At 40.7% G+C, this 25,503-nt stretch overlaps 2 protein-coding genes and 6 non-coding genes across 10 annotated transcripts in view; 1 reads left to right on the top strand and 7 right to left on the bottom strand.

Moving 5' to 3' along the window:
• The window catches only part of LOC121318638 (55 kDa erythrocyte membrane protein-like), a 29,077-nt gene extending 13,582 nt beyond the window's left edge, over positions 1-15,495 (top strand). The window contains exons 2-12 of the mRNA XM_041255532.1: positions 3,504-3,653; positions 4,330-4,408; positions 4,743-4,828; positions 5,705-5,773; positions 8,686-8,882; positions 9,311-9,417; positions 9,738-9,818; positions 10,347-10,427; positions 10,892-11,094; positions 13,082-13,156; positions 13,672-15,495. Of these exons, the coding sequence (XP_041111466.1) occupies positions 3,504-3,653; positions 4,330-4,408; positions 4,743-4,828; positions 5,705-5,773; positions 8,686-8,882; positions 9,311-9,417; positions 9,738-9,818; positions 10,347-10,427; positions 10,892-11,094; positions 13,082-13,156; positions 13,672-13,848 (1,305 nt within the window). The 3' untranslated portion in view covers positions 13,849-15,495. The remainder of the gene's footprint in view (positions 1-3,503; positions 3,654-4,329; positions 4,409-4,742; positions 4,829-5,704; positions 5,774-8,685; positions 8,883-9,310; positions 9,418-9,737; positions 9,819-10,346; positions 10,428-10,891; positions 11,095-13,081; positions 13,157-13,671) is intronic.
• A 115-nt stretch (positions 15,496-15,610) lies between these two features.
• LOC121318637 (H/ACA ribonucleoprotein complex subunit DKC1-like) lies at positions 15,611-25,466 on the bottom strand. 3 transcript variants are annotated; one of them, XM_041255528.1, is made up of 16 exons: positions 25,371-25,466; positions 24,471-24,529; positions 24,178-24,264; positions 23,592-23,683; positions 22,535-22,719; positions 22,351-22,415; positions 21,855-21,981; positions 21,176-21,306; positions 20,551-20,694; positions 19,671-19,791; positions 19,107-19,225; positions 18,722-18,825; positions 18,343-18,385; positions 17,497-17,622; positions 16,746-16,865; positions 15,611-16,206 (listed from the first exon to the last, which is right to left on the bottom strand). In XM_041255528.1, exons 1-16 carry the CDS (start codon positions 25,384-25,386, stop codon positions 16,138-16,140), a joined length of 1,608 nt encoding a protein of 535 aa, XP_041111462.1. In that variant the 5' UTR covers positions 25,387-25,466; the 3' UTR covers positions 15,611-16,137. The 3 variants fall into 3 exon arrangements, with proteins under 3 accessions (XP_041111462.1, XP_041111463.1, XP_041111465.1); XM_041255529.1 differs by having other exon boundaries at positions 16,746-16,862; XM_041255531.1 differs by lacking the exon at positions 16,746-16,865.
• Positions 19,359-19,438, bottom strand: LOC121319059. Its single transcript, XR_005950646.1, has one exon. It is a non-coding gene; the product is annotated as a small nucleolar RNA SNORD83 (small nucleolar RNA).
• LOC121319061 lies at positions 20,268-20,347 on the bottom strand. The gene has a single exon (XR_005950647.1). It is a non-coding gene; the product is annotated as a small nucleolar RNA SNORD83 (small nucleolar RNA).
• Positions 20,934-21,073, bottom strand: LOC121319067. Its single transcript, XR_005950653.1, has one exon. It is a non-coding gene; the product is annotated as a small nucleolar RNA SNORA36 family (small nucleolar RNA).
• LOC121319072 lies at positions 21,447-21,634 on the bottom strand. The gene has a single exon (XR_005950658.1). It is a non-coding gene; the product is annotated as a small nucleolar RNA SNORD17 (small nucleolar RNA).
• Positions 22,066-22,293, bottom strand: LOC121319070. The gene has a single exon (XR_005950656.1). It is a non-coding gene; the product is annotated as a small nucleolar RNA SNORD17 (small nucleolar RNA).
• Positions 23,877-24,104, bottom strand: LOC121319071. The gene has a single exon (XR_005950657.1). It is a non-coding gene; the product is annotated as a small nucleolar RNA SNORD17 (small nucleolar RNA).
• Positions 25,467-25,503: the final 37 nt, after the last annotated feature.

Genomic DNA, 25,503 nt, shown 5'->3' with positions numbered 1-25,503 from the left:
ACACTTTAAGTGCAGAATGAGATTTCCCTTCATCTAACAGTTTCTGTAGAAACTGTAATATCACTGCCATAGGACAATATATTGGGTCATGGCCCCCTGCCAGACACCAATCTTGGAACAACTGCCACTTGTACGTATACTGCGACCTAGTAGAGGGCGCTCTAGCACTCTGAATGGTCGAAATCAGCGCCGTCGAAAGCCCTAAGACTGACAGGCACTCCCGTTCAGGGGCCAAGCCCATAGCTGCATGAGCTTGGGGTTCAGGTGCCAAAGCCGTCCTTCGGCCTGGGATAGTAGGTCTGCTCACAGGGGAAGCTCACGTGGCTGACCATGTAGCAACTGCACCAAGCTCGGAAACCATATCCTCTGAGGCCACCGAGGAGCAACCAGGATCACTGTCGCTTGCTCAACCCTGACCTTCTCTAAGAAGGTGGGGAGCATCGGAATCGGTGGTAATGCATATAGGAGCCCTGGCGGCCATTTGTGAGCCAGTGCATCGACTCCTAGGGTGCAGTCGAGGTCCGTCACCGAAAACCATAGGGGGCAATGCGTGGTCTCTCGCGAAGCGAAGAGATCTACTTGCGCTATGCCGAACCATTCCCAGACGCGTTCTACCACCTGGGGGTGGACATGCCATTACCCTGCAAGAGGGCCTCCTCTGGATAGATCTGCTGCATAATTGACTCTGCCCAGTAGGTGAACCGCGCACAGAGAGCCCATAGCAACAGCCGTGCTATCATCCGGTGAAGGCGAGGGGACCGTAGGCTGCCCTGGCGGTTGATATACGCCACAACCATGGTGTTGTCTGACCACACCAACACGTGCTTGCCTAGAAGTACTGGCAAGAAGTGTCGAAGGGCAAGGTCCACTGCTCTGAGCTCCAGAGCATTGATGTGGGCTGACCTCCAGGGTCCTGACCACACTCTGCGGATCCCTGAGCCGTTCCAGACTGCTGCCCAACCTTGGTTGGAAGCGTCGGTGGTGACCACCTTTCTTCGGAGAATGGGACCCAAGCTCACGCCCTGGTGGACGTTCGACGGAACTTTCCACCAGCGTAGTGCTTTCCAGTAGGTTCGGGATACCGTCAACCTGCGGTGTTTGTCTCTCCGTGGATGCAACGCGAAGGCATTGAACCAGGCCTATAGAGGTCTCTGGTGTAATAAGCCCAAGGGAAGGGCTTGCGAGGCGGCAGCCATCAACCCCAGCATGCGCTGGCACAGCTCCATGCTGACTGTTTCTCTCAACCTGAACAGGGAGAGACACCGTTCCAGGGAGGCAACTCTTTGTGTCGACAGGGTCGCTTCCATGGACACTGAGTCCAGATGCAGACCCAAAAACTCGATCTGTTGGCTTGGCATGAGGCGGCTCTTTTCTGAATTGATCTTCAGACCTAGCCGCTGAAGATGGTCTGTAACCATCACTGTGTGCTGTGCCAACTGCTCCTTCGACTGCGCACAGACAAGCCAGTCGTCTAGATAGTTCAGCAGTCGGACGCCTTGAGCCCGCAAAGGAGCTAGAATAGTGTCCATATACTTCGAAAAGGTCCGAGGAGTTAGTGACAGGTCGAAGGGAGGATACAAAACTCATACACCCTGCTCTGAAAAGCAAAGCGCAAATACTTCCTGTGACCGGGGCAGATGGGAACGTGAAAGTATGCATCTGTCAGGTCCACGGTGGTGAACCAGTCGCCGTGTCGGACAGACTGGATGACGTGCCTGTGTGTAAGCATCCTGAACGATAACACCTGCAGGTATTTGTTCAGTACTCGCAGATCTAAAATAGGGCAGGACCCGCCGTCCTTCTTGGGCACTATATTTGGAATAGAACCACTGGTCGAACAGAGCAGGGTCTACTTGGTGAATGGCACGCTTCCTGAGCAATGCCTGTATTTCCACATTACCACTGCCTTAGAGCAACACAACTAAGAGATATAATAATGCAGCTTCCCTGACTAGAGCAACACAACTAAGAGATATAATAATGCAGCTTCCCTGACTAGAACAACACAACTAAGAGATATAACAATGCAACTTCCCTTAGAACAACACAACTAAGAGATATAATAATGCAACTTCCTTTAGAACAACACAACTAAGAGATATAGTAATGCATCTTCCCTCCTGCATGCTCAGGGGGCTTTGTTTCTCATTTTCTAATGATTGTCCTTTAAAAAAAAATAGTAGTTACTTAAAGAATGGAGGAAACGCTTTGAAAATATTGCATTTTAGTCCCAAATACCAGTGAATGAATAAGCTGTCTAAACAGTCTCAACAGTCTAGTCCCTCTGGTGGCTGGTTAGTTCAAGTTCTCCTGCGCTAACCTTCATCATACCTAGACCTTGGCTAAATAGCTTGAGTCCCTCAAACCCTCTGGACTTATTGCTACAGGCATCTCAAACTAAGGAACGCGATAATGGAGTCTGTTTTAATGATGCGGGCAGTGGCTATACAGGACACTGCTGAAACTAGATGATTCCTCGCAATGAGTCTGTTTTAATGATGCGAGCAGTGGCTATGAGTTTGCTAATGGTTCATTTGTATTTATTTATTGTTTAATAAAAAACATCCACTGATTTAATGACACACTTTTTTTTTTAACTGCATGAAATACAAGTACAAAACAGTGAAAAGAGTTTGGTGAAAAACTGGTATAGAGAGTAAGAATCTAGTAGGCCTATGCAATGCATTTCAGAGAGGCTTTTATTTTAATAATGTAAGATAGTTAGTGGGATTCTGCGTTGCTACTCTAGTGCTTTTCAAAACAATAATCCATTTCAGACCAGCAGGCCAGGTTTCACATTGTCCTTGATGCATGCCCATGACTTCTACAGCAACCAGTTAAAGCTCTCACATGATGTGTTTAGGTGTTCCCATAGAAACTAAATTGCAGATTAAGCAGCACTTTCAATTTGGCTGCTGTCTTTTTTAAAAGCTAATGATGTGTTCAAAACCTGGATTAATTTTTAACCTGCAGCAGCCAGTAATGCTTCTTTAACTCTGCTGATTACATTTTTTATGGCTTGGTTCTGACTCCAGTGGAATTCTAATCCAAATCTTTAGTTGCAATGATAACAAATGTGTTCATTGTATTCACAACATGCTCACTCTGCCAGTGCATCCCGCTTAGCCATTTTAATGAAAAGAAATAAAAAAACGAACGTGGTACAGATAAAATGCATGGTTTGAGAGTCCACTGTCTGGCCGGCTGAATGAGGCGATAGATCCCCCTGTGATTTAACCAAGGGGGTGGTGATTGGGGGAGGTGGAGGGATGGAAATCAATTGCACAAAGGAGGGGTAAGTGATTGGTTTATTTAGACTCTACTGATTTAGTTGGTTGATATCATGATGAGTATGGGGGCAGTCCTTCCTCCCGAACTAAAGTTGTAAACTTGTATCTGTAAATGAGCATGGGAAGAGCATGCAGTCCTGGCTGCAATAAGGCTGCATGAAGCATGCAATCAGTTGGTGTGTTAGACATGCTTGCTCCGGTTCTCTTCCCCAGGTGGTGATGCAGACGCAGGAAGCCGCGGGAGAGGAGGTGTACACCAACGGGAGCCACCGATTGGGCAGCACCAATGGCCCTTCCATGAATGGGAAGGAGCTCACCAAGATGCGCCTGGTGCAGTTTGAGAAGAGCGCTACAGAGCCAATGGTCAGGACACACTCCGCATGTTATTTGAAGCTTTTTGACACCACATTATCATTTCATTTTTGATAAATTCTTAGAGAAAATGTCCTTTACTAAATGTAAATATTTTATTTAAATCACTACAATAAGTATTTTTACATATTTCTTTTATATTTTTGTAAGAAACTGACATCATTCACTTTAGAGGTTTATTTTTTCAAACCTTGATACACAAAGGGCTTTGTCCGCTATTTAGATCAATTGAATAGATCCCTGAAAATGTACATATTATGAGTACTTAAATATTTATAAAGGAAAATTTAGAATTACCCTTCCTTGTCTTTAAAGAAGATCTTTAAGAATAATTTGTAAGAATAAGACCATAAAAAAGTTTATAAATGGTTTGCAACACGGTGTAACATGGTTTAAACATGATACAAATATCTGGTCAGTTGCCTACGTTTAAAGCAATGCCCCCTACAAAGCAGGCTGGATATTTTCTTGCAGCATGCATCAGTTCATAGAGGTGTTGTTGTGGTAGTCCTGAACTACTGAATATATCTGAATTTGCTGTTCCTTCATTGAGTTCACCCTGAGACTTATTACCCCTGGTGGGTTATAGTATGTCTTCCCTTACTTGTTGTGCCATATCCTCTTAGAACCATCACAAATCTACATGTTCCTTCATACTGTTTTTCAGGGGGTCACACTGAAACTGAACGAGAAGCAGCGATGCACAGTGGCCAGGATCCTGCACGGAGGAATGATTCACAGACAAGGTGACACTGGAGAGGCACGCCTCTAAAAAACAAAAGTACAGTAGATCATATTTCATCAGACCTGCTATGGGGAGATGGGAATTGATACAAACGTGAAAAGAATTAAGATGTGATGTAATGTGTAATTTGGTAAATGTCAGCACAGCTACCAGGTTTTGAAAATCTGCTGTGGTGCTGAAATGATTAATCCAGGATTCCCTATGAATCTTTACTGGAAGACACAAAGGCATGAATCACACACAACATAATCAGACCTTTGGCATCTGTCATCCTAATCGAGTTTTCTAATGATCTACACATTCTAATAGGCATTCTAATTATCTGTATGTTTCAGGTTCTCTCCATGTGGGAGATGAGATTGCTGAAATCAATGGGAGCAGTGTAGCTAATCAGTCTGTGGATCAGCTACAAAAGATGTTGGTACGTGTTAATTTTCCTTTGGGGTGAAACGTCATTGAGAGATTTTCAGTAGACGTATTAACAGTTGTGGCTTGAGCTATCACTTCAAACAGACACAAGGAATGAAGGTCACTTTCTAAATAGTAAAATCAAAACCTGTGTGAATGTGTTACAGATTAATTGAGAATAGATTAATCCTGTTACTGTGACAGGAGGTGATGAAGTTGGCACGGCTAATTGTGTGCCTTTCCAGATTACAGATTTTGACAGATATTCTTTCACAATATGCAGCCATCGCCTCCCTTCTTTTTTTTTTTTTTTTAAAGCTTCAGTGTCTTTATGCTGTTTGTGAATATTTACTACATTCTTCCATAGTTTATACTTCCTGGGCGCTCTTACTTACTCAGCTTTCCAGTTTGTTTGCATTCAGCTGTAGGGGCACCAGCTATTTGACAAACTTCCAGAAGACACAACCCTGCAAAAGCAAAATAAATGAACACGTTAACTTAAAGCCTTAAATTAAACATGCACAGAGGGGAACATTACATTGAATGTTGACAGAGAGCAGGGAACAATGCTATATCTGACCCAAAGATGTTTCAGTGTTACAGACCTGCAATATATATATATATATATATATATATATATATATATATATATATATATATATATATATATATATATATATATATATATATATATATATATAATATGATTTTGAAAAGGTAGTCGCTCAGAGAAAGGAGTTTTCTGATATAGCTGGTATGCACAGAACTGAGCTGTCTTCATGGTACTGTATACCCTGTCACATTGCATATGCTGTTTTGGGCTTCCTTGATTGACAGTTAGTATCAAAGTCACCTTGCAGAAAAATATTAATAACCAGTTTTCTTACAGAAAGATACTACCGGAGTCGTCACCTTTAAGATCATCCCCAACCAGCAAGCCCAGTCCCTAGCATTTGAGGTAAGTGACAGTGTCACTGTGCAGCTCAATATCCACTTACAGCCTGAAGCACAAAGCTTCAACTCAGGAGTTCTTTAAAGAAACTGTTGTGAGCTTGTGTTGACTTCCTTGACAACAGTGTCTTTAACTGTTTCATTCATTCTAAACTTTATTAAATTCATCAAGACAGACTTTAATAAAAAGGTATTTTAATGATGGTACTTTTTCACAAACAGTAGACTGGTCCTGGGGGTTGTATTTTGTCTTTTTTGAGATTCACAAAGGGTGCTCCACCTTCCAGTACCATTTCAAAGCATGCACCACTTACAGCAGTGTGAGGATTGATTCACAGCAAACCAATTACAACACTGCAAGTCTCCATAAGCACGATAACCACACCATTAACATGAATATTTCTATGTGCAGGTACTGCGTCCTTTTAGAACCAAACTGTATATTACTGTACAATTAAAGCCATTGGTGTAAGGATCTGCTACGTTCTGCTTTTTTAAAAAGAGAAAAACAAATTTGGAGTTTCTGACTGGCTTTAATTGCAATACAAATCATCAGTCTTGAATCAGAGTCACATGACACTTCAGCTATACAGTATATTTGACTGGGCAGGACTGTCCTTTTTTTTTTTAGTTTTTATTTATTTATTTAATTTGGTAGTCGCCAATTGTTTTTTTTTTTTTTTTTTATAATTTTATCCCAATTTAGAGTAGCCAATTAGTTTTAGGCTCAGCTCACCGCTACCACCCCCGCGCACACTTTGGAGGGTGAAGACAAACACGCTGTCCTCCGAAGCGCGTGCTGTCAGCCCGCCACTTCTTTTCACACTGCAGACCCACCATGCAACCACCTCTAGAGCTACAACGTCGGAGGACAATGCAGCTCTGGGCAGCATACAGGCAAGCCCGCAGGCGCCTGATTAGACTACAGGGGCCGCTGGTGCGCAGTGAGCCGAAGACACCCTGGCCGAGCACCTTTACCGGGTGTGCTGCTCGGGAGCCCAGGAATGCCCTTTTGAAGAGATTATACCATTTCTACACATTGTGCGAGTCTGCAATAGTGTCATTGTTTTGTGGCTTGAGAAGGCATTACCTCATTATTAAGGGTAAAGTAGACCAGTGGTTCTTATCTTTCAGCCCCAGATTACAAGCACTTTTGTAATCTGTCACGGACCAAAGGGAGTAAATACATGTTTCTGTCTAATCAGTTCACACTTGTGGTTTACTGTCTTGTTCAACCTACTCGAGGCTGTCGATTTGATATTGATGAAACATGAAGCCTCTTTGTTGAAGCAGTAATTGCAACATAAACACAAGAACAGTGGAATTAAATTGGAAAGATGCAGCCACTGTTGATCTGGAAAAGAAAATGAAATTAGCTACAAATATTCTGATGACAAAGAGTTTGCTACAGTGCAACATTTTCACCACATTTGTTTTAATCAAAATACATAAAAAAAAAATACTTAAATTAATATGTTTTAAAACTAGAAATCCAAACTGCCAAACTGTGTTGATGTGAGTCTATGCTGATTATTTCATTTAAACAGTTTTCTGCACATGGTTAACCATGTGTGGTGATATGATAAAGGATTGCATCTTCTCTTTTTACAGAGAATTTAAATGTATACACAAGAGGGATTAAACGAGTGCATTTTGTCATTAGCAAGCTCTTTCCAGACTGAATTCAAACTGAGATTTAACTGTTTTTGTAACGGTGGTGCTTGGATCAGTTGAACAGACCCCACTGCCTGTCAGTGTGGTGTGGGTGTGACAGAGACATGCCACACAAGCACGCACTCTCAATCGATTTTTTTGCATTGTGATTGACTTTGCTCATTGAATGTCCTGTGTCTTCAACTAAAACTGTTCTTTATCAGGAATGTCTTCCTCTACAATGAACAGAAAGGTGACTATTCTCTCAGTAGAACAAACAGCAGCTTCTAGAATACTGTCATTTCATTCAGTCCTTTATTTTCAGCTTTAGAGCTTTTCTAATGTCATCTGCTGGCTCTTGAGAGTCCACCATGCATCTTTAGAAAGAAGGAATACATTTCTGTTCTATAAAAAAATAGATATAAAAAATTGGCATGGATATTGTAACCTAGATAAAATCAAAATGATAACATGTTATTCTCTAGGGAGCTGTTATTTAATGGCATCCGCATAGAGCTGCCATATCTATGGTGATGCTATATATACATATTTTATTTTTTAATCCAGACGTTATGTATCTGTTTTGTTTAAAAAAGGTGTAGTCAGTTTTACAAAAAAAGAGTACATCTTTGAGACTCTTTCACTTCCATGTTTTACAATATAATGGAGCACAGTCTGGCGGCATATTGAAGGATGCTTCAAGTGACTTTAGATGACATAAAAGCTTGACCTCTCATTCTTACATTACCCTCATCATGTAGACCTGGCTCGTGGACATCTAAGAACAAACACTAATAACCTAGATCCTAGTCAGATTTATTAGACTAATCCACTAAACCACCAGAGCAGTAGCAGCTGTAAATGTATTGATGTTATGAAGTATGGGTCTGAGTAAGCAGCAGGAGTTACTCAGTCAAATATTTAGGTGCTTCTCAACCTGGGATCACACAGATCAGAGGCCACCTAAGAGAAATACAGTACTTAAAGAAATATCTTGTTCCCCAAAACTTAAGACTTTGTTACTCTGTTCAGTATTTTAATGTTAACTCTTACCAGCTGTCTGGAGGTGGGGATACATTTTTGCGGTTTATTGAAAATCTTAAAACATTCCTACAGTTGTGTCCCCCTAGTTCCCAGCGAATAGCAGGTTAGTGCCATGATTCAGGAGGTAGGCTGCATTTCATTTAATGTAGAGAAAAGCGCCCCCGTACGTCCTTTTGCCTGTCTCCAGGGCTCCATGTCTGTTCTGTGTGTTTCTCTCTTCAGATGTACATGAGAGCTCAGTTTGACTACGATCCAATGAAAGATGATCTCATACCATGCAAGGAAGCTGGTCTCAAATTCAAAACAGGTGACATCATCCAGATTATTAACAAGCAAGATCCAAACTGGTGGCAAGGCAAGCTGGAGGGCTCAGATTCGGGGTTCGCAGGTCTGATCCCCTCCCCTGAACTGCAGGAGTGGTATGTCCTGTTGTGAAGCTTCACCTTTTTCATACCAAAGCAAAGAGGTTCTCACTGAGACATGCAGTGTGCAATGGAAGACTTTACCTTATCACAAGTCATGTGCACATAGTAATATAATGTCAATAGTCTTCTCAATCATTCTTTCAGTTTTAGAACAAGTAATTAATGCATTTCTAAGATCTAAATACTCAAACTGTTCAGTTAATTGAAAATGAAATGTGATATTTGGAAGCTAGTTCAGGTGTCATGTTTCAATGATCTAAGAGAGCCTGTGTCTAGCCTACGAGAATGTCAGTTAAGCACATTTCTTTATTTCTACCTGTCCTAAAGCCTGGCTTGCTTCAGATTATTAAAAAGTAGTGTAAGTAGATCTCTGTAACGATGTAAAGCTGTCACGTAACATCCCCTAATTTGACTTCTGACAGGCGCATAGCGAGCAAAACCAAGTCCAGCGAGCAGGGGACCCAGTCCTGCAGCCCCTTTGGCAAGAAGAAGAAATGCAAAGACAAGTACCTGGCCAAGCACAGCTCAAGTACGTGCAGGGTCTCCTCCAGTGATCCAGCACACGTTGGGAACCCCTTTTGAAAGCCTTGCCTCAGTACACATCCATTCATTGAATATCTGCTGTATGTAGGGAAGAAAAAAATACCACATGCATTCCTGTGCAGAGTGTAATGTTTCTCAGACAGTAGCTCATTCTTCTCATAATAGTGTGTGAAAGGCAGTATTTGACTATTAACATTTTAGGGGGGATTCAAGAATGTGTAACTTTTCTAACATTATAAATGTGTATGCATGTATTTAAATATATTTCATTCTACAATGGAACTCATTTCCTTTTCTTTTTGGTAGTCTTTGATCAGCTGGATGTCATTTCCTATGAAGAGGTTGTGAAACTTCCTGCTTTCAACAGGAAAACGCTGATTCTCATAGGTAACCTGACAATGCCAAGCCTATGGGACAAATACTGGGGTTAGATCTTCAGTACAGTGCTTCACATCCAGCGCTTATAAAAGTTGATCATGGTATTATTGCAGTTTTATCAAACTTTTTCCATGGTTATACTTCTGAATTTACCATGTTCTTTACCATGCTTTTACTATGATACACTTTTAGAGGGAGGAATCCCCTTATTCTCGTTCTGCAAAACGTATTCACTGACACAGTGTAATCGGCATCTCCTGCCATACCTTGCCTAGCATTCATGTCCAGCACAGCCTTTAGCAATATGTTAGAATTGAAGTACAAGGTCTCAATCAAGCTGTGTCCTTCTCATTTAAACAAAGGCTTTTTGTATGCTTTAAAAAAGCATGCAGTCCTAATGTTTCAAATGGATGAAAGTTATTCCATGTACTGCATCGTTTATGCTCTCCAGCTAAGTACAGTGGTATTGTAATTTTTCCTTCTGCCAATCCAACATGCTTTTTTATAGGCTGTTATTTTGTTCCTGTTTTTTCTCAGGTGCCCCAGGAGTCGGAAGAAGCCATATCAAAAGCACTTTACTCACCAAGTACCCAGAGAGATTTGAGTATCCCTCCCCTCGTAAGTCATGTTGAACTCTTATACTGGAGCTGCTCTGTGGTGCATGGACACTATTGGAAGATATTTCTGACCTATCAAATAGTGTAACTGTATTGGTCAGCGCTGTCTGTGTCAATACTGCTAAGCAATGCCGTTGAAACACAAAATAAGCTGGTACTGATTGCAAAATATATACAAGTACAATTTTTTTTTTTTTTTTAAATAAATTTCAAAAATATAGGCAAACTTGCACTTATGGAACATTCATTACCAAAAAAGTTTTCAAAAAGTGGAAGAAGTGTTCCACCAAGTAATTCTTCATTGCATCAGTGCTAAGCAACTAGTGTGCAATATTGCAAAGTAAGGATGACATTAGACAGCACTGGCTTCTTTTCATTTTGAAGCAGAAACAAAGGCTTTGCATGGTAAGCTGTGTGCTGCATGGTGATCACTGCTGTTTACAGTGCCTTTCTCTTTCTGTGCAGATACCACCAGACCGCAGAAGAAAGACGAAGAGCAAGGGAAACAGTACTATTTCATTTCTCAGGAATCAATGACAAAGTGCATCGCGGACAACGAGCTGGTGGAGTACGGCAGCTTCCAGGGACACATGTTCGGAACCAAGCTGGAAACCATCCACAAGATCCACGAGAAGGACAGGATTGCACTCCTTGACATCGAGCCGCAGGTACTGTCAACATAGGGGATTACATTGAGTTATTGAGCTGGGCGTTTATTCCACTGCCTATCCAAGCGCTAATGTGTGAACCAGGGTTTTGAAAATCAAAATCCAACAGCGCATGTGAGTATCTTCAGTGCATCTCTCTCTGTAAATATCTTTTCAGTTAGCCCTCTCGGTTTAGAGTTATGCTCGCCTCCACTCTCGCTGCCTCCTCTTTATTTTCATTAAGTATTCCCTCTAAGATGGCTGGTTTGAGCTTTCGTTTCTGTGTATTGATGCCATCTACTGGTGTAACCGGTGTAAAGTTTTCCTCCATTTATTGCCAGCTGTCTTACAAAATTTGCAAGAAACAACTTTAGGTTTTGGTAAAAGCAGTTAAATTGACGTAAATGAACAAGATGTTTAAGAGCTATTTCTATTTGTCTTTATTGTAACTCGCCCATTGTTCACTTTGGAAGGCTCAGTTTGTCACTCAGGGTTTAATATCAGCTGTCCACTTGCAGGGCAGATAGACTTCAAGCTTTAGTAAAATCTTGGAGGTATAAAATGGCATGTTCATTATTGAACACAGTCAGGTCTTTCAGTTTCCAGACCCCATAATGCAGATGTAAGAGAGAAATTCAGACTTGTATTATGGTGGCAGTAACTACCCTTACATTAAGGAAAGGATTGCATGAGCTACCAACTTGAAGTGGTCACAAATGTATTTTCCCACAGATTAAGTGCAAGACAGTTCAGACATTCAGCAGGAGTGGAATGTTGTGCACTCATCTGAATAGCAATATCCAAAATTATAAATCACTTCATTAGATTTAGGGTTATGGTACACTTCACACAAACTCAAAAATAGAAAATTCTGCCAATTTTTGTTCTTGTTAAGCATTAATTTTTAGACAAATAAAGTGAGGAAAATACAGAAACTATTAATTTATGAAATATAGGTTAAAACTTTACTGTTTATTGCTTTTTAGTTCAGGGTGGTGAGCGTCATATGTAGTAGCCACTATAGGCCACTAGAGGGTACAAAAGAAACAGTGTTGAAAGAATAGCTAGAGTTAGTTTGGTCGTGGCAGTTAGGTTTAGGGGTAGGGGTAAGGTTTAGGGGTTAGGTGTAACAATGTGGTACAGACTAAAGTTGCAGCTGTATTTAGTTTTTTATATTTTTGTAAATAACTTTAGAATTTTTTTTTGTCCACATTTTTTTTTTTTTTTAATTAATATAATAAAAGGTCAAGGATGAGAAATTCAGTAGAATTTTGTTTGTGTGTGTGAGTGAAGTGCACCATACCCTAGATTTAGTAGTACGATTATGTAGTATGATTATGTGGTATGACCACAAAAACAAATATGAGTAATGAAAAGAAACGTGCCAGTTATCTTAGGTAACCACAGTGCAGGCATCACACACACTGCCACAGCACTCAAACTGCTAGTGTTCACTTCTGCACCTGCAGCTTCAGTTCTAGTTTACACATAACTTTAAGCTCTATATTAACTAAACGTTCAGACTAAATATTTTTAACATCATGCATTTTAAATGTAAAAGGAAATCATTTTTAACATTCTTCATGTTAGAAATTCAGAAAAGCTTTGCTGTCCAGGGCAACTGAGACAGTTCAGATATTAAGCAGGAGTGGACTGGAAAACAAAACGGAGACCTCCACATTTGTTTACACAAGGTGAAACCCCCAAGCAGACAGTAAAGGGAGCACCAGACAGTGGCTGATAATTACCACATCTCACATTTTTAAGTTTAGTTCAAAGTATTACATGAATAATTATTTAAAGAAATTCAGTTATAACTATTTTTCTTATACAGGCAAAAGCAAAGACTGGCATAGCAGGTCCCTTTTATTGATCGCAGCAAAAACTAATCATTATTTTCCCATGTTGTGTTACTGTCTGAGAAACTGTGAGCGTTACAGATAAAGCTGCATGTTACTATTACTATTGTTAATGTTGTTATTAACTGATTAATGTATTTTCTTTTTAGATCCTAAAACTCCTTCGGACTGCAGAGTTTGCGCCACTAGTGGTGTTCATCGCCCCGACCAACACAGCCAATCAGGTGAGCGGCCTGCTTCTCCTGCACTTTGTGTTGCATTCTGAGTGCCTGTTAATTTAAAGCAGTGTGAAAGCGCTTAATGACTACTACTGGTCGAATACCCCACTACGGAGGATTCCCCTTTAGCGAAACTTTAGCACGTCTGCCTGTAGTGGCGTGGGTCAGCTGTTCAAATCCGGACTGCCTGAATGTAAAAATAAAATATTATAAATAAATAATAAGTACATAAATGTTACACACGTTCCATGTTTTATCGGAAATGCATCAAAGAAAAATATACATAAAATACTGTTGTGCTAAATTCTGATTATGTAGAGATGACTAAATATTAGATCTCTGTTTTAATTAAACAGTCATGTTTAAAAGTAGCCTTTTAAGTTTTTTATTGTTAGACCGTCACACTCATTTTTCTTGGGATGCTATTCTAAACTCTGGATATGGACAAACCCTCGCTTTAGCTGTTACATGGAATAATTCAGAAGGCTTTTCTATAAACAAGAACAATTTTTGTTTTTCAGTCTGAATCTTTGCAACAGATCCAGAAGGACTCTGACGCCATGCGCAGTGCGTACGGACACTATTTTGACCTGACGCTAGTTAACAATGACGTGGAGGAGACTGTGAAGGGACTGGAGGAGGCGATGGAGCGAGCCAGCACTGCCCCTCAGTGGGTCCCCGTGTCCTGGGTTTATTGATCACAGGTCTTAATAACAAAACATTAGCCTACTCCATTATTCAGTGTACCCCCTTTTTAAAGATCAGTAAACCCTCCAGATGTTTTGTTTTTGTTTTTCTTTTCCACTTTGCAAAGTTGCAGAATCCCATTCGAATACTCTTGTCTGAGAACTGTTTGCATGTGCAAGTTCCAATGAGTGACTAGCATGGGCTGAAGTTTATGCCTCTGGTAAATGCCTCTACAGAACAGATGAACTGGCAGCAATAATACTGGGGCCTCATCCCGGCTTCACTGCTTGTGTAACGTCAGGTTTTACAGTGGATTCTCAGGTGCCAATGGTGGAGACTACGCATCTATTAAAACTGGGCATGGTCCACGATACCAGTCTCTCCAGATTGGGTAAACCCAGGATCAGATCTCAGGGAGATTAACAAATCAGACTGTACAAGTGATAAGCCCCTTTTCACACTAGCACTGCTACCCGGGTCCAGACTAAACGGGTCACAATCCCGCCTACTGTGAAACCACGTACCTGGGTCAGAGCACACTTTGACCCGGGTTGAGTGGGACAAAATGCTTGACGGCCGATTGTGAACCAACACAATAACAGCCACGCATGCGTGAAGCTTTCACTCCACAAAGAACATTTCTATTTAGCCGTTTTTGTTGTTTGAGACACACCATGAGCAGCAGGAATGAAGAAACATTTGCTGTAATCAACATTTGGGCCAACAGTTCAATCCAAAAAAGCTTAAATGGAAACGTCAGTAACAAGGTGCTTCTGGGGCATTGTTACACACATTGTGTACTCGCGTCTGTCAGCCAGGTCAACCTTGCTTTATCAAAAGCAGTGTTAAATTGTGTACCCAACCCGCATTACAGCAGGTCCTGTCTGGGTAAGAGCATGCCAGTGCCAAAGGATGACAAGAGAAAATGGGAACCTGTAACTTGTTTTTTTTCTTTTGTTTAAGGGTCAGTTGTGCATTTACATTCCATAACAGTACAATTGTGTGGTAGAGATCCATTAAGTGTTTCAGCCCATGTTTTATGAGAACATATTTAAATGCATGCCAGTTAAGTGTATATCAGTTCAACACATCATTATTCTAGTAGAGAACTGACTCAATTCTAGTAAACTGTTGTTGAAATGGATCAGGTATTGAAAGGATTTGTCAAAACAAATGTGTGCAGATTGATACAAAGGATTACTGCTTGATTTTCACGTTATCCTGATAAATATGCAGTCCCTCCACGAGCTAGAGTACATATTTGTTTGTACAATGTGTATGCAAAGAAACTTGTTTAATTTATCCTCCATAAGTAAAAAATACATTTTGGTTTAGCCATGTTATTACAGCTTTTTAAAAAAAAAAAAAAACACATTTATCTACAAGTGCCTGCCTCCCTCCCAGTGAAGATGGCCCTTTCCCAAGGCACATCTTCCCATGAGCAAGTGCAATAACACTTAAAGTCTTGACCTTAATTGGTGGTCTACTTTGAGAACATTGTCTTGTGTAACACGCACATGTGTGGCTACTGAAATGATCCGATCTCCCTTTTATTTCGGGAAGGATATTGTTGTTTGGAACAGTTTGGTGTTGGATTGTATTTATGCCAGGACGTATTGTAAAATGGCTGTAATTTTGAATTAACTGTCTAAATGAAACATACATTCATTTTTTTTATTATATGTGTGTGTGAGAGAGAGAGAAAATAAGTTAAAGCTGACAGAATTAAAGCTTTTAGATTAAATAAACAAATTAAGATCTTACACTTATCAGTTCCATGTCCACCAGGTTTAATGCAATATCTGCTGGTTGATCATGATCAATTATATTTACATTACAAAAATAATAAACCTGGTCTTAAAATGCCATTACAATATAAAACAAAAACCATTTTGAGTTTACAGTATAAGATTGCTGGAATGAACTGCACAAAAGAGAAATAGAGTTTAAGGGACAAAAACAAACTGATGCACAATGCAATATTCACATTCAGTTTTGATTTATACCTTCAGGGTTGGTTAAAACCATAGATCAGAAAGTGGTAAAAAAACTCTTCCACTTCTGATACTCCTTTAAAAACAAAAAAATGAGTAGGGAGGCCAGCCCAGAACAGCGTGCCAGCTGCTAGAACAGATACAGGCTGCGAGTGACACAGCAGGGATCAGACAGGCTGCTACAACCTCATCACAGCTCACGTTCCTGCAATGTCTGAAACCAAGACGTTCTTGGCACTCTCAATCTCTTTCCATTGGACAAGGTCTGCTGATGCTTCACAGTTCAGTGGTGATTTGCTGTCAATATCACTCTGATTCAGTCTCCGCTGCCTTCTGCTTCTTTTTTTTCTTCTTTTTCTTGTGACTTTCACCCTCCTGTAGACAAGGAAACAAACAAGTAAATATTGCCTGTGTTAACTTAAGTCTTGCCTATGCTCTTTGACCTTCGTGTAGATAACCTGCTAATTGTTACAGTATCAATGCACTTTTAAAAAAAAAAAAAAACTGGGGGGGGGGATTTATTTAAGGGAGGGGCAAACACCAATTAGACACAATACATCACATGATTCATTTGAGCAGTCTTGAGTCAATCATGTGAAGGAAACCAGAAGCCAGCATCAACAATGAATGCAGACTGCAAAAGTCATATCAAGACAAGGAAGGGATAACCGTCTGCTTAACATCTTGCCACATCATGTGTATACAACACTCATTCAGCTACTGCAGCGAGAACCATTAGAAGACTCCTGTTGATCATATTATGATCTCCAGTAACATGGGAAGCTGTGATACTAAAAAAGAAAACATTTACATTTCCAGCAGAAATGGGTGCTTAGACTACAGGAGTAACTTCAGAGTTCTGAAAAGGTACAAATCTCTTCCAAACCTGTCTAAGGGGTTTATATCCAGCTTACCTCTGGTGCTGATTCAACCTTAATTTTTTTGTCTTTTTTCTTTTTCTTCTTGCTCTCATCAGCTTTAGGAGAGGAAGGTGCAGCCTCTTTGCTTTCACTATCGCTTTCCCTCTCCCTCTGCTAAAAGGAAGATAATCAGAATTATTAATGTGATCCTTCGTGCATGGCATTGCTTTAGTATACAGCAAAGGAACAAATACACCAAAGCAGAATATACTGCAGAAGTAGGGCATATTGAGGCACTTAAATGCAATTTCTCGATCTGAAGTGCTTCAGTAACTACAGACCTGCACTGCAATAATACATCGTCAATGGAGCATATGCATTATTTACAGTTAAGGCCTTGGAAAGTTTGAGATGTCGTTTGATGTGCAGATGGGACAAACCAATCAATGGCAGTTTAGTAATACGTAAAGGAAACTGGAACCAGCATTTACTGTTATGTGTTGGACTACAGCAGTCTCCTCATTGATCCTGCAGACCGACTCCCTCAAAAAAGTCACAAAGACAAGGAAGGGATAACTGTCTGCCTAACATCTTGTCAAATCATTTATATCCTCATTCAGCTACTGCAGCAAAATAACCATTAGAAGACTAATATGATTTCCTGTAACATGGGAAGCTGTGATACTAAAAAAGAAAATTTACATTTCCAGCAGAAATGGGTGCTTAGACTACAGGAGTAACTTCAGAGTTCTGAAAAGGTACAAATCTCTTCCAAACCTGTCTAAGGGGTTTATATCCAGCTTACCTCTGGTGCTGATTCAACCTTTTTTTTTTCTTTTTTCTTTTTCTTCTTGCTCTCATCAGCTTTAGGAGTGGAAGGTACAGATAAAGTTGCAGCCTCTTCACTTTCACTGCTGCTTTCCCTCTTCCTCTGTTGAAAGGAAAATAAAATCAGAATTTTTAAGGTGATCCTTACTGCATGGCACAGTTTTAGTATACAGCAAAAGCAACAGAAATACACTAAAGCAAAGTATGCAGCAGAGGTAGGGCATATTGAGACACTTAAGTAATTTCTCAATCTGAAGTGCTTCAGTAACTGGACTATAGCAGGAACCAGAACTTACTGTTATGCGCTAGACCAGGGGTCTCCAACCCTGGTCCTGGTGTGCTACTGTGGCTGTTTCAATCAATGTTGCTTAATTGAACCAATTACTGGCTTAATTAGTCAAAATGAACAGGTGTGCCAGCTCTTTAGACGCTGATGATGTAAAGACACCTACAAAACCTGCTGGATAGGGGCTCTCCAGGACCAGGGTTGGAGACCCCTGTGTTAGACTATAGCAGGAACCAGCATTTACTGTTGATGTGCTGGACTATAGCAGTCTCATTATTGATTTTGCAGTCTAACTTCCTCAAAGGCTACAGAATCAGACAAGAAAGGACATTCATCTGCTTAGCTAGCATTAAGAATGTTACACTGCTACTGCCCCTCCAGGTACTTAAGTCTGGACTTACAAGACTGGTCCAGCATTTTAGTTATTCAGTCAAATCCTGGCTGGTACACTAATTGGTTTCCCATTTCTAAAGATCACTGGCACTGGCCAGTAGCCACACTGCAACACTGGAAAATCCTATGGGGTTTATGGCATACCTTTCCCGTCTGCTCACTTTCAGCTACAACAGCCTTTGCAGCACTGAAAAGAAATACTCAGTATTAATGGCAGGCAGACTGTTTGTACAGACTATGAACAAAGTTCATGAAGTTTCAAGGATATGGAGAAACAACAAGGTAGCAAATATAAAAATATTAATAGGATAGAAATCAAATAGGTTTTCAAGATTAAAAAGTGCATACCATGAAATCATGTAAGGGAGACCAGAAGGCAGCATACAAAGACACAGTATGCTTGACTACAGCAGTCTCCCTGTTAATCTTGCAGACTGACTCCCTCAAAAGCCACAGAAACCAGGCAAAAAGGGATAACTGTCTGCATAAAGAACATGACAGGTAAGCCATCATTTCTCCATACCTGTAATCTACATATCCCTCCTTCCATGTCCCAGGAGTGCTTCCATTTGGCTTTCCGTGTTTGTCCAACAAGCCCTGCTTAATCATCATTTTCTTCTGGCTAGCCTGGGGGTAAATATAAATAATCAAATATTTGCTGTCATTTTAGTCTGTTACATTGTGCAATATACTAGGGGCAAGCTGGTTCCTATAACGATGCATGAAGTACACTTTCAGGGGAAATAATGATACATAACAAAGAAATCTGGGGAAATTACTCTGACATGTAATTCAACTAGGAAGTCTCTGTTTGAAGTACCAGTTGTGGGTACAGAAATACCAACCCTGCCTAAGTGAGCACAGTCAGATACAAAAGGATTAATAGACATCTAATCTGCAAGCCTCACCTTTGGTCCCAAACCCCACTTGCGAGGATAGGTGTCTCTCTCCATGATGACTCTCTTGATCTTTGCTACAACACCATGGTCGCAGGTAGAGATCACTGCCGTGGTCATGAGTGCAACCGCTTGAGGGGAAAAAAAACATTTTAAATCCTAAAGATTTGGTTCGTCAGAAAATCAGCAGCACGGTTTGGAAAGGATTCATTGTTCTGACCAAATACTTTCATGCATTATCCTTAAACTGCCTGGTTTGCATAGAGCCATCAGTCATGGGTGATAGATAATGGGTCATCTTTGCACAAAGTGCTAATGCAATCTATACAGAAACATCATTTGGCAATATGGAATCCAGGCCTTCGCGCCAGACCAGCTTAACTACAATATCCACTTAAATACAATCTTGAGACCCTTTTTGAAGGCATCAGAGCAATACACACTTGTTTGTGTGAAATCAGTTGCTTAGTCACAAATTTGTTCCATTAAAAGATGATTATCTTTGCACCAGTAACCCAAATATTCCTGTCATTCTTCTTAAAAGCCCACCCAAAGCACAGATATCCCAGGACTTACCAATGCAAATGGCCTCTCCCTTAGTTGTGATGACAACTATCTCCTGGTTCATTTCTATTCCATCTTCATAACGGAGAACACCAGGTAGCATTATCTTTGCACCATAACAGATAGCATTCACCTGTAAAGACACATTATAAGTACAGAGACCACTAGAGGCAAGTCGGATATCATAGGAATGTATTCAGACTATGCTCATTTTTGAAGTAAACAGCTTGTATTCAAATCAAAAGCCTTCAAAACTTATGAAATTGGCCTCACAGGTATAAGTTAAGCAAATTCTGAAAGTTTGGTGGTTTAAAAAGGGTAGGTCTTTTCTAGATGTAAACCATGACATTTAACAGTTACAACAGAAATGAAAACCAGTGAAAATAGAGTTAATCTCTATTCAATGCAAATTTGCAGCTAAAACTAGGGCTGCAGTAGTATTGCTAACCTTTAGCAGATAATGGCCAGTAATTAAACTGTATCGAGTTCAGGGGTATTGCATTGCAAGTGAAACAATACACTGCCACCGCATCAACTCTCATGATGAAATGCAATTGAGGACTACCAACATCCCACTGAATATCAAGCATCACAGCTTGGTTTCCAAAAAGCCATCAGTCATGGGTGATAGATAATGGGTCATCTTTGCACATAGTGCTAATGCAATCTATACAGAAACATCATTTGGCTCCTTGAAATCCAGGCCTCCGTAAACCAAAGAATGCATTTGGCTATTAGTTTTTATGAGCAGAAGATAGAATCATGAACATTTGATGAATGTGCCCAGCATTCACTACATCCAAGTAGTAAAAGTAAAACATGCATTACTTCACATTTAAACTAAAGCGTGGCGCAAGGTCCAAAAAAAACTGACTGCATCGAAGAGACATACCGCGCTGTCCTTCATGACAAGCCGTTTGTGGGACACAAGCAGCTTCTCCAAGGGGAAGATAACACGTCTCAGGTAGGTCTCATCCTTGTTATTGTCATACTGCCACTGCGCATCCATTACGTCATGCATGGTCACCAGGTTATCCTTGGAAAGCAGACAACATGGCAAAGAACCAAAACACCTCCATCAGTACTTCCATTGTATAAACCCGTTTACAGACCCTACTCAATTTTATATGTAAAAAAACATTTCATAAAAAAAAAAAAAAACAAAGGAAAAGGGAATACAATTGTGTGCTCAGCAGCACACTTCCCAGTCTCTGTTTCAGTTAATCTTAATGCTGAAACCCTGACTATGCAAGCATTCTGCAACAAATTTGCAAAACATGTAGGCAGGAGGTTATAAATGGAGTGGGGTGCACACAGCCACACCAAGTACACATTCTCCCTTGCCACTTGCTGTACCAAAGTTTAATTACCAGAACAAGGGGGAACAGCCCTGAACTGAACTCAACACTTTGGAGACCACATTGCTAATTCTGCTTCCACACGTGCTGCAGTGTACAAAAACACTTCTTGGAGATGCAGAATTACACACACATGCAGGAGATTTATTTATTTCTCACCTTTTCTCCCATCACACCAGATCTGACTCTCCGCAGTTCTTGCATTTGGCCACCGACTCCCAGTAAAAGGCCTATGTGAACACACAGCGTCCGGATGTAGGTGCCCGCTTCACAGCTAACCCAGAAGATTCCTGCAAAAACAAGACATACATTGTGGTTTCAATAAATGCCTTCATCAGTGTGCACAGAAGTGATTAAAACATTTGTGAAAACACTGCACCAAGCAAGTAGAGAACTGAACCTCATGCCCATTCGCAAGTTTCTGTAAGTGATGATCATATTGTATCACTCGTCTTCGCTGAGGTAGATTCTAGTTCTGCCAGACCCCCCTATCCTGCAACAGCTCATCAAGCCCCAGTAGAACACAGGACTGCTAGCTGAGGGACTAGAACAGACTCTGGTGCTGCAGAGACAGGAGGCCAGCAGCACTCAGAGAATGGATAAACTTATTCATCTCACAGAGCCAACCACAAGGCTTTACGGTTTTGTGGAGATACATGTTTGTCCAGTTACCTAGTGTCTTGAGTAAACAAAATGGGATTTAGGTTCAACCTCCTATAGTAATGGAACACAATGATATTAATAGCAGGGTGTTTTTTTTTTTTGATGCCAAGATCTTACATTTTCAAGATTTACGAGAACAGGACTAAAGGTAAGCAAGTGGGCAGAACTGACTTACCTAACCTCTTCTCTGGATCGTACTCAATCAGCTTGCTTTCATAAATGGTTCTCACTCTTAGCTGCCTTTTAACAGCAGAAATGAGAGGAGGGCGCTGAAAAAGGGCACCAGTCAGGGTATCCATTGCCTAAGAGGGAAGACAAAATGAGGATTCTAATGCAACATACAAAACACGTCATTCCCTCAAGCCAACTGAGCAGAAGTTTTGTATGTGATCAGATTGTATCGCTCGTCTTCGCCAAGGTAGATTCTACCTCTGCCAGACCCTCCTATCCTGCAACAGCTCACCAAGCCCCAGTAGCAGCAGCCAGTAGAACACAGGACTGCTAGTACAGCACCTGGGAGCTGAGGAACACTCAGGCCTAGAACAGACACTGGTGCTGCAGAGATAGGAGGCCAGCAGCACTCAGAGAATGGATAAACTTATTCATCATCTCACATCCAGGATTTTTTTCTTCAGTATTTACGATTTGTCACATGCTTTTTTAGAACTCACCCTGCTAAGCTGAAGCTCATTCTCAATAGCATTGTGCAGCCGAACAATTCCCACATACTCTTTGCCTAAAAGCAAAGGAACAAGAGTAGTCAGGAGGGGCCACTTTTTCTGTACCACTTGTGTGACTTCAAAAAACAGCAAACGCAAGAATAATTTAACATCGAGCTACAAAAATCCCCCACACCTGCACTCTGCTGAGACTTGACGAGGCGTGTTGCTCGCTCCACACACACTATCAGACAGCCTGTGACTTTGGGATCCAGCGTGCCACTGTGCCCGGTCTTCTCCACCCTCAGGATCCGGCGGATCCAGGCAACTACTTCATGGGAGGACGGATTGGCGGGCTTATCCAGGTTGATATAACCGGTCCTGCAGGACAGATTGCAATTTGATTTATAATGTTTGCTTAAAACTTTGGCTTTAATTTAAAACCACCATCTAGCTTAGCATAATTTTTGTATTGGTGAAGTGTTGACATTTTTATATACATTTTATTTTTATTTTTATTTTAATTATGAAGGCTGGAAGTCAGCAGAGGGCAACTCAAATCTAAGATGGCCACCTGGTATTAAAAGTAGCTGAATTTGGTGCATGAACTACATTTTACAGGAAAAAACATGACTTTTGGAGTTCAGATACATTTAACTTAGGTAAAAATTAAATGCAATAATACATTGTTTGTTAATCTAATATTTGGGTTGACCACTGTAGTCTCACAACATCATTTTGATTTTGGACAACCGGTTTACAACCAAGATGGGGGTAAAAGTCATGGTTTACAAACAATATACATTTAATTTTAAAGCTATTCTTAAGCACAATCTTCATTTGTGTTACTTAGAATGAGTGAATACATCACTAACACAGCTTGAGCAGCCAGAACCACTCTGCTTTGCTTCACAGTCCTCACAAAAACTCCACATCTATTATACAATGGGACACTCTCCACACTATGCATTAACAATGTTGGGCCCTATAGTTTCACAAGTGAAAATAATCTGAGAATGCAATTAAATGCAATATCTAACCCATGCTAAACCATTTGAGGCATGCATAAACAGATCTGCATAATACAAGACTGGCAACAATGGATTTCTTTAGAAGACTTATAAAAGGATATTCAGAGGATGAAGGAACAATCCTAGGACATTAAGTCCACACATCCAGTCTTGGAACAGCAGTTTACTGACCAAATGGAACCAGATCTCCTGTTTGTTCAGAGATTGGTTTGCTTTGGTTACCTGACATAATCGTGGATGTTCCTTTTCAGAGGATTAGACCCATTAGGCAGAGGTGTGTAATGTGCCGTCCGTATATTTAGCTTGTCAAAATTCTGAAAGACATGGCATAGATTAGTGAGTGTCACACTGACAAACCCAGGTCTGCGGATTTATATACTTGCATTCACATGTGATGTGGGTAGGATTTAGACATTAGCATGAAATATTCTGCTTGGATGGCAAAGCAAAAAAGAAAAAACAAAGCACCAGCATGAGGTCCTCAAGCCCATTAGCAAGGTACTGCATGTGATCAGATTGTATCGCTCGTCTTCGCTAAGGTAGATTCTACCTCTGCCAGACCCTCCTATCCTGCAACAGCTCACCAAGATCCAGTAGAAGCAGCCAGTAGAACACAGGACTGCTAGCACAGCACCTGGGAGCTGAGGGACACTCAGGCCTAGAACAGACTCTGGTGCTGCAGAGATAGGAGGCTAGCAGCACTCAGAGAATGGATAAACTTATTCATCATCTCACAGAGCCAACCACAAGGCTTTACATACACCTTTCTCAGCATTACAGAATGTTGCACGCAAAGTAAAGCAAATACCTTGAGCAACAGAGGCCACTGCGAGGTGTCCAACGATGCAACTTTGGACTCTGGTTTAATAAGGAAGTCTCCCGCCTCTTGAATGTCCTGTTAAAATACATGGAATGATACGTGTTCCTACGTGGCACCGTTAAAAAGACAACTACTAAATTTATTTATTTTATATACTTATATATAAATATTTATTTTACATATTTTATATAAACTAGCACACACATTTCGACATGCCCCTCCAAAACGTTCTAAATGTGTTATACTAGACACCACACATTTAAAAGGATTTGACAACTTACCCCGATATCGTCGGCTACTTGCGTTTCCTTCTTTTTCTTGTGCTTCTTAGTCGTTGAAACTTAAAATGTAAAAGTTGATGTCAATTTGCAAGTCCGGCATATCGCTAGAAGTCCACAATGTGCGAGCACGTGTTCGTCTTTACACCACGTGGCAACTAAAAGCTATTTTACCTCAACCAGTAACGCAATATTTTAAATCACTTAAATTCAAGTGGTTTAAAAGCTTCCCCAATAACAAACAAATAAACCTTGCAATCTTCAAAAACAAACACGTGCTATTCTAAATTTTTAGGTATCAGTACACTTTTTTTTTTTTTTTACCAATTCAGATACAAGCCAATTACGGTACCTAAACTTACATTTAGGATATATATGTTTTAAATATAAAAAGGTGCATCTCGTTGCCCCATTTCAAACATTACGCAAACAAAGAAATCGATACGCAATAGCAGCTTGTATCAATAGAGGAATACCTACACCCTCTCCCCGGCTTGCTGTGGCTCACTTGCCTGTTGCAACCCACCTCCCCCATCCCATGTGCTCTCTCACACACGCACATGGGAAATCCGTATCACCAGTCTGAAAATGCTTATTAAATACAAAACACCGTATCGCCATTCAAAACGGCCCAGCATAATCAATTCAACCGATATGGTCTGATGCTAAATGCAACCTTGCTTTTAGCCAGGTAATGCAAACTGTGTACCATTTATAACACCACGTCAGGATCAAATGTCCCTTCAATGTATCTCTGCTCGTTCCCGTTTAATAAGAAGCCCCTTCATTCACGTTAATTGTTTCTAACACAAAACACTCTGGCACACGTTTCTAAAAGCACGACATCACTTCTCGTGCAATATTTCTTAAGCAAACGTGCAGCAAATAAATGTCTTTACTTACAGACCCCATCCGCCATCTTCACTCTCCTAACGTTGAAACCAAAGGAAAGAACCCGCGTGGGACTGTCTTCTGATTACCCACAAAGCACAGCAAACACCCGCCCTCACCACCATCACATGATCAGAGTCCAAGA

This window comes from Polyodon spathula, chromosome 7 (assembly GCF_017654505.1).
Source record: "Polyodon spathula isolate WHYD16114869_AA chromosome 7, ASM1765450v1, whole genome shotgun sequence".
Classification (NCBI taxonomy): Eukaryota; Metazoa; Chordata; class Actinopteri; order Acipenseriformes; family Polyodontidae; genus Polyodon; species Polyodon spathula.
This window is presented reverse-complemented; position numbering and strand designations above follow the sequence as displayed.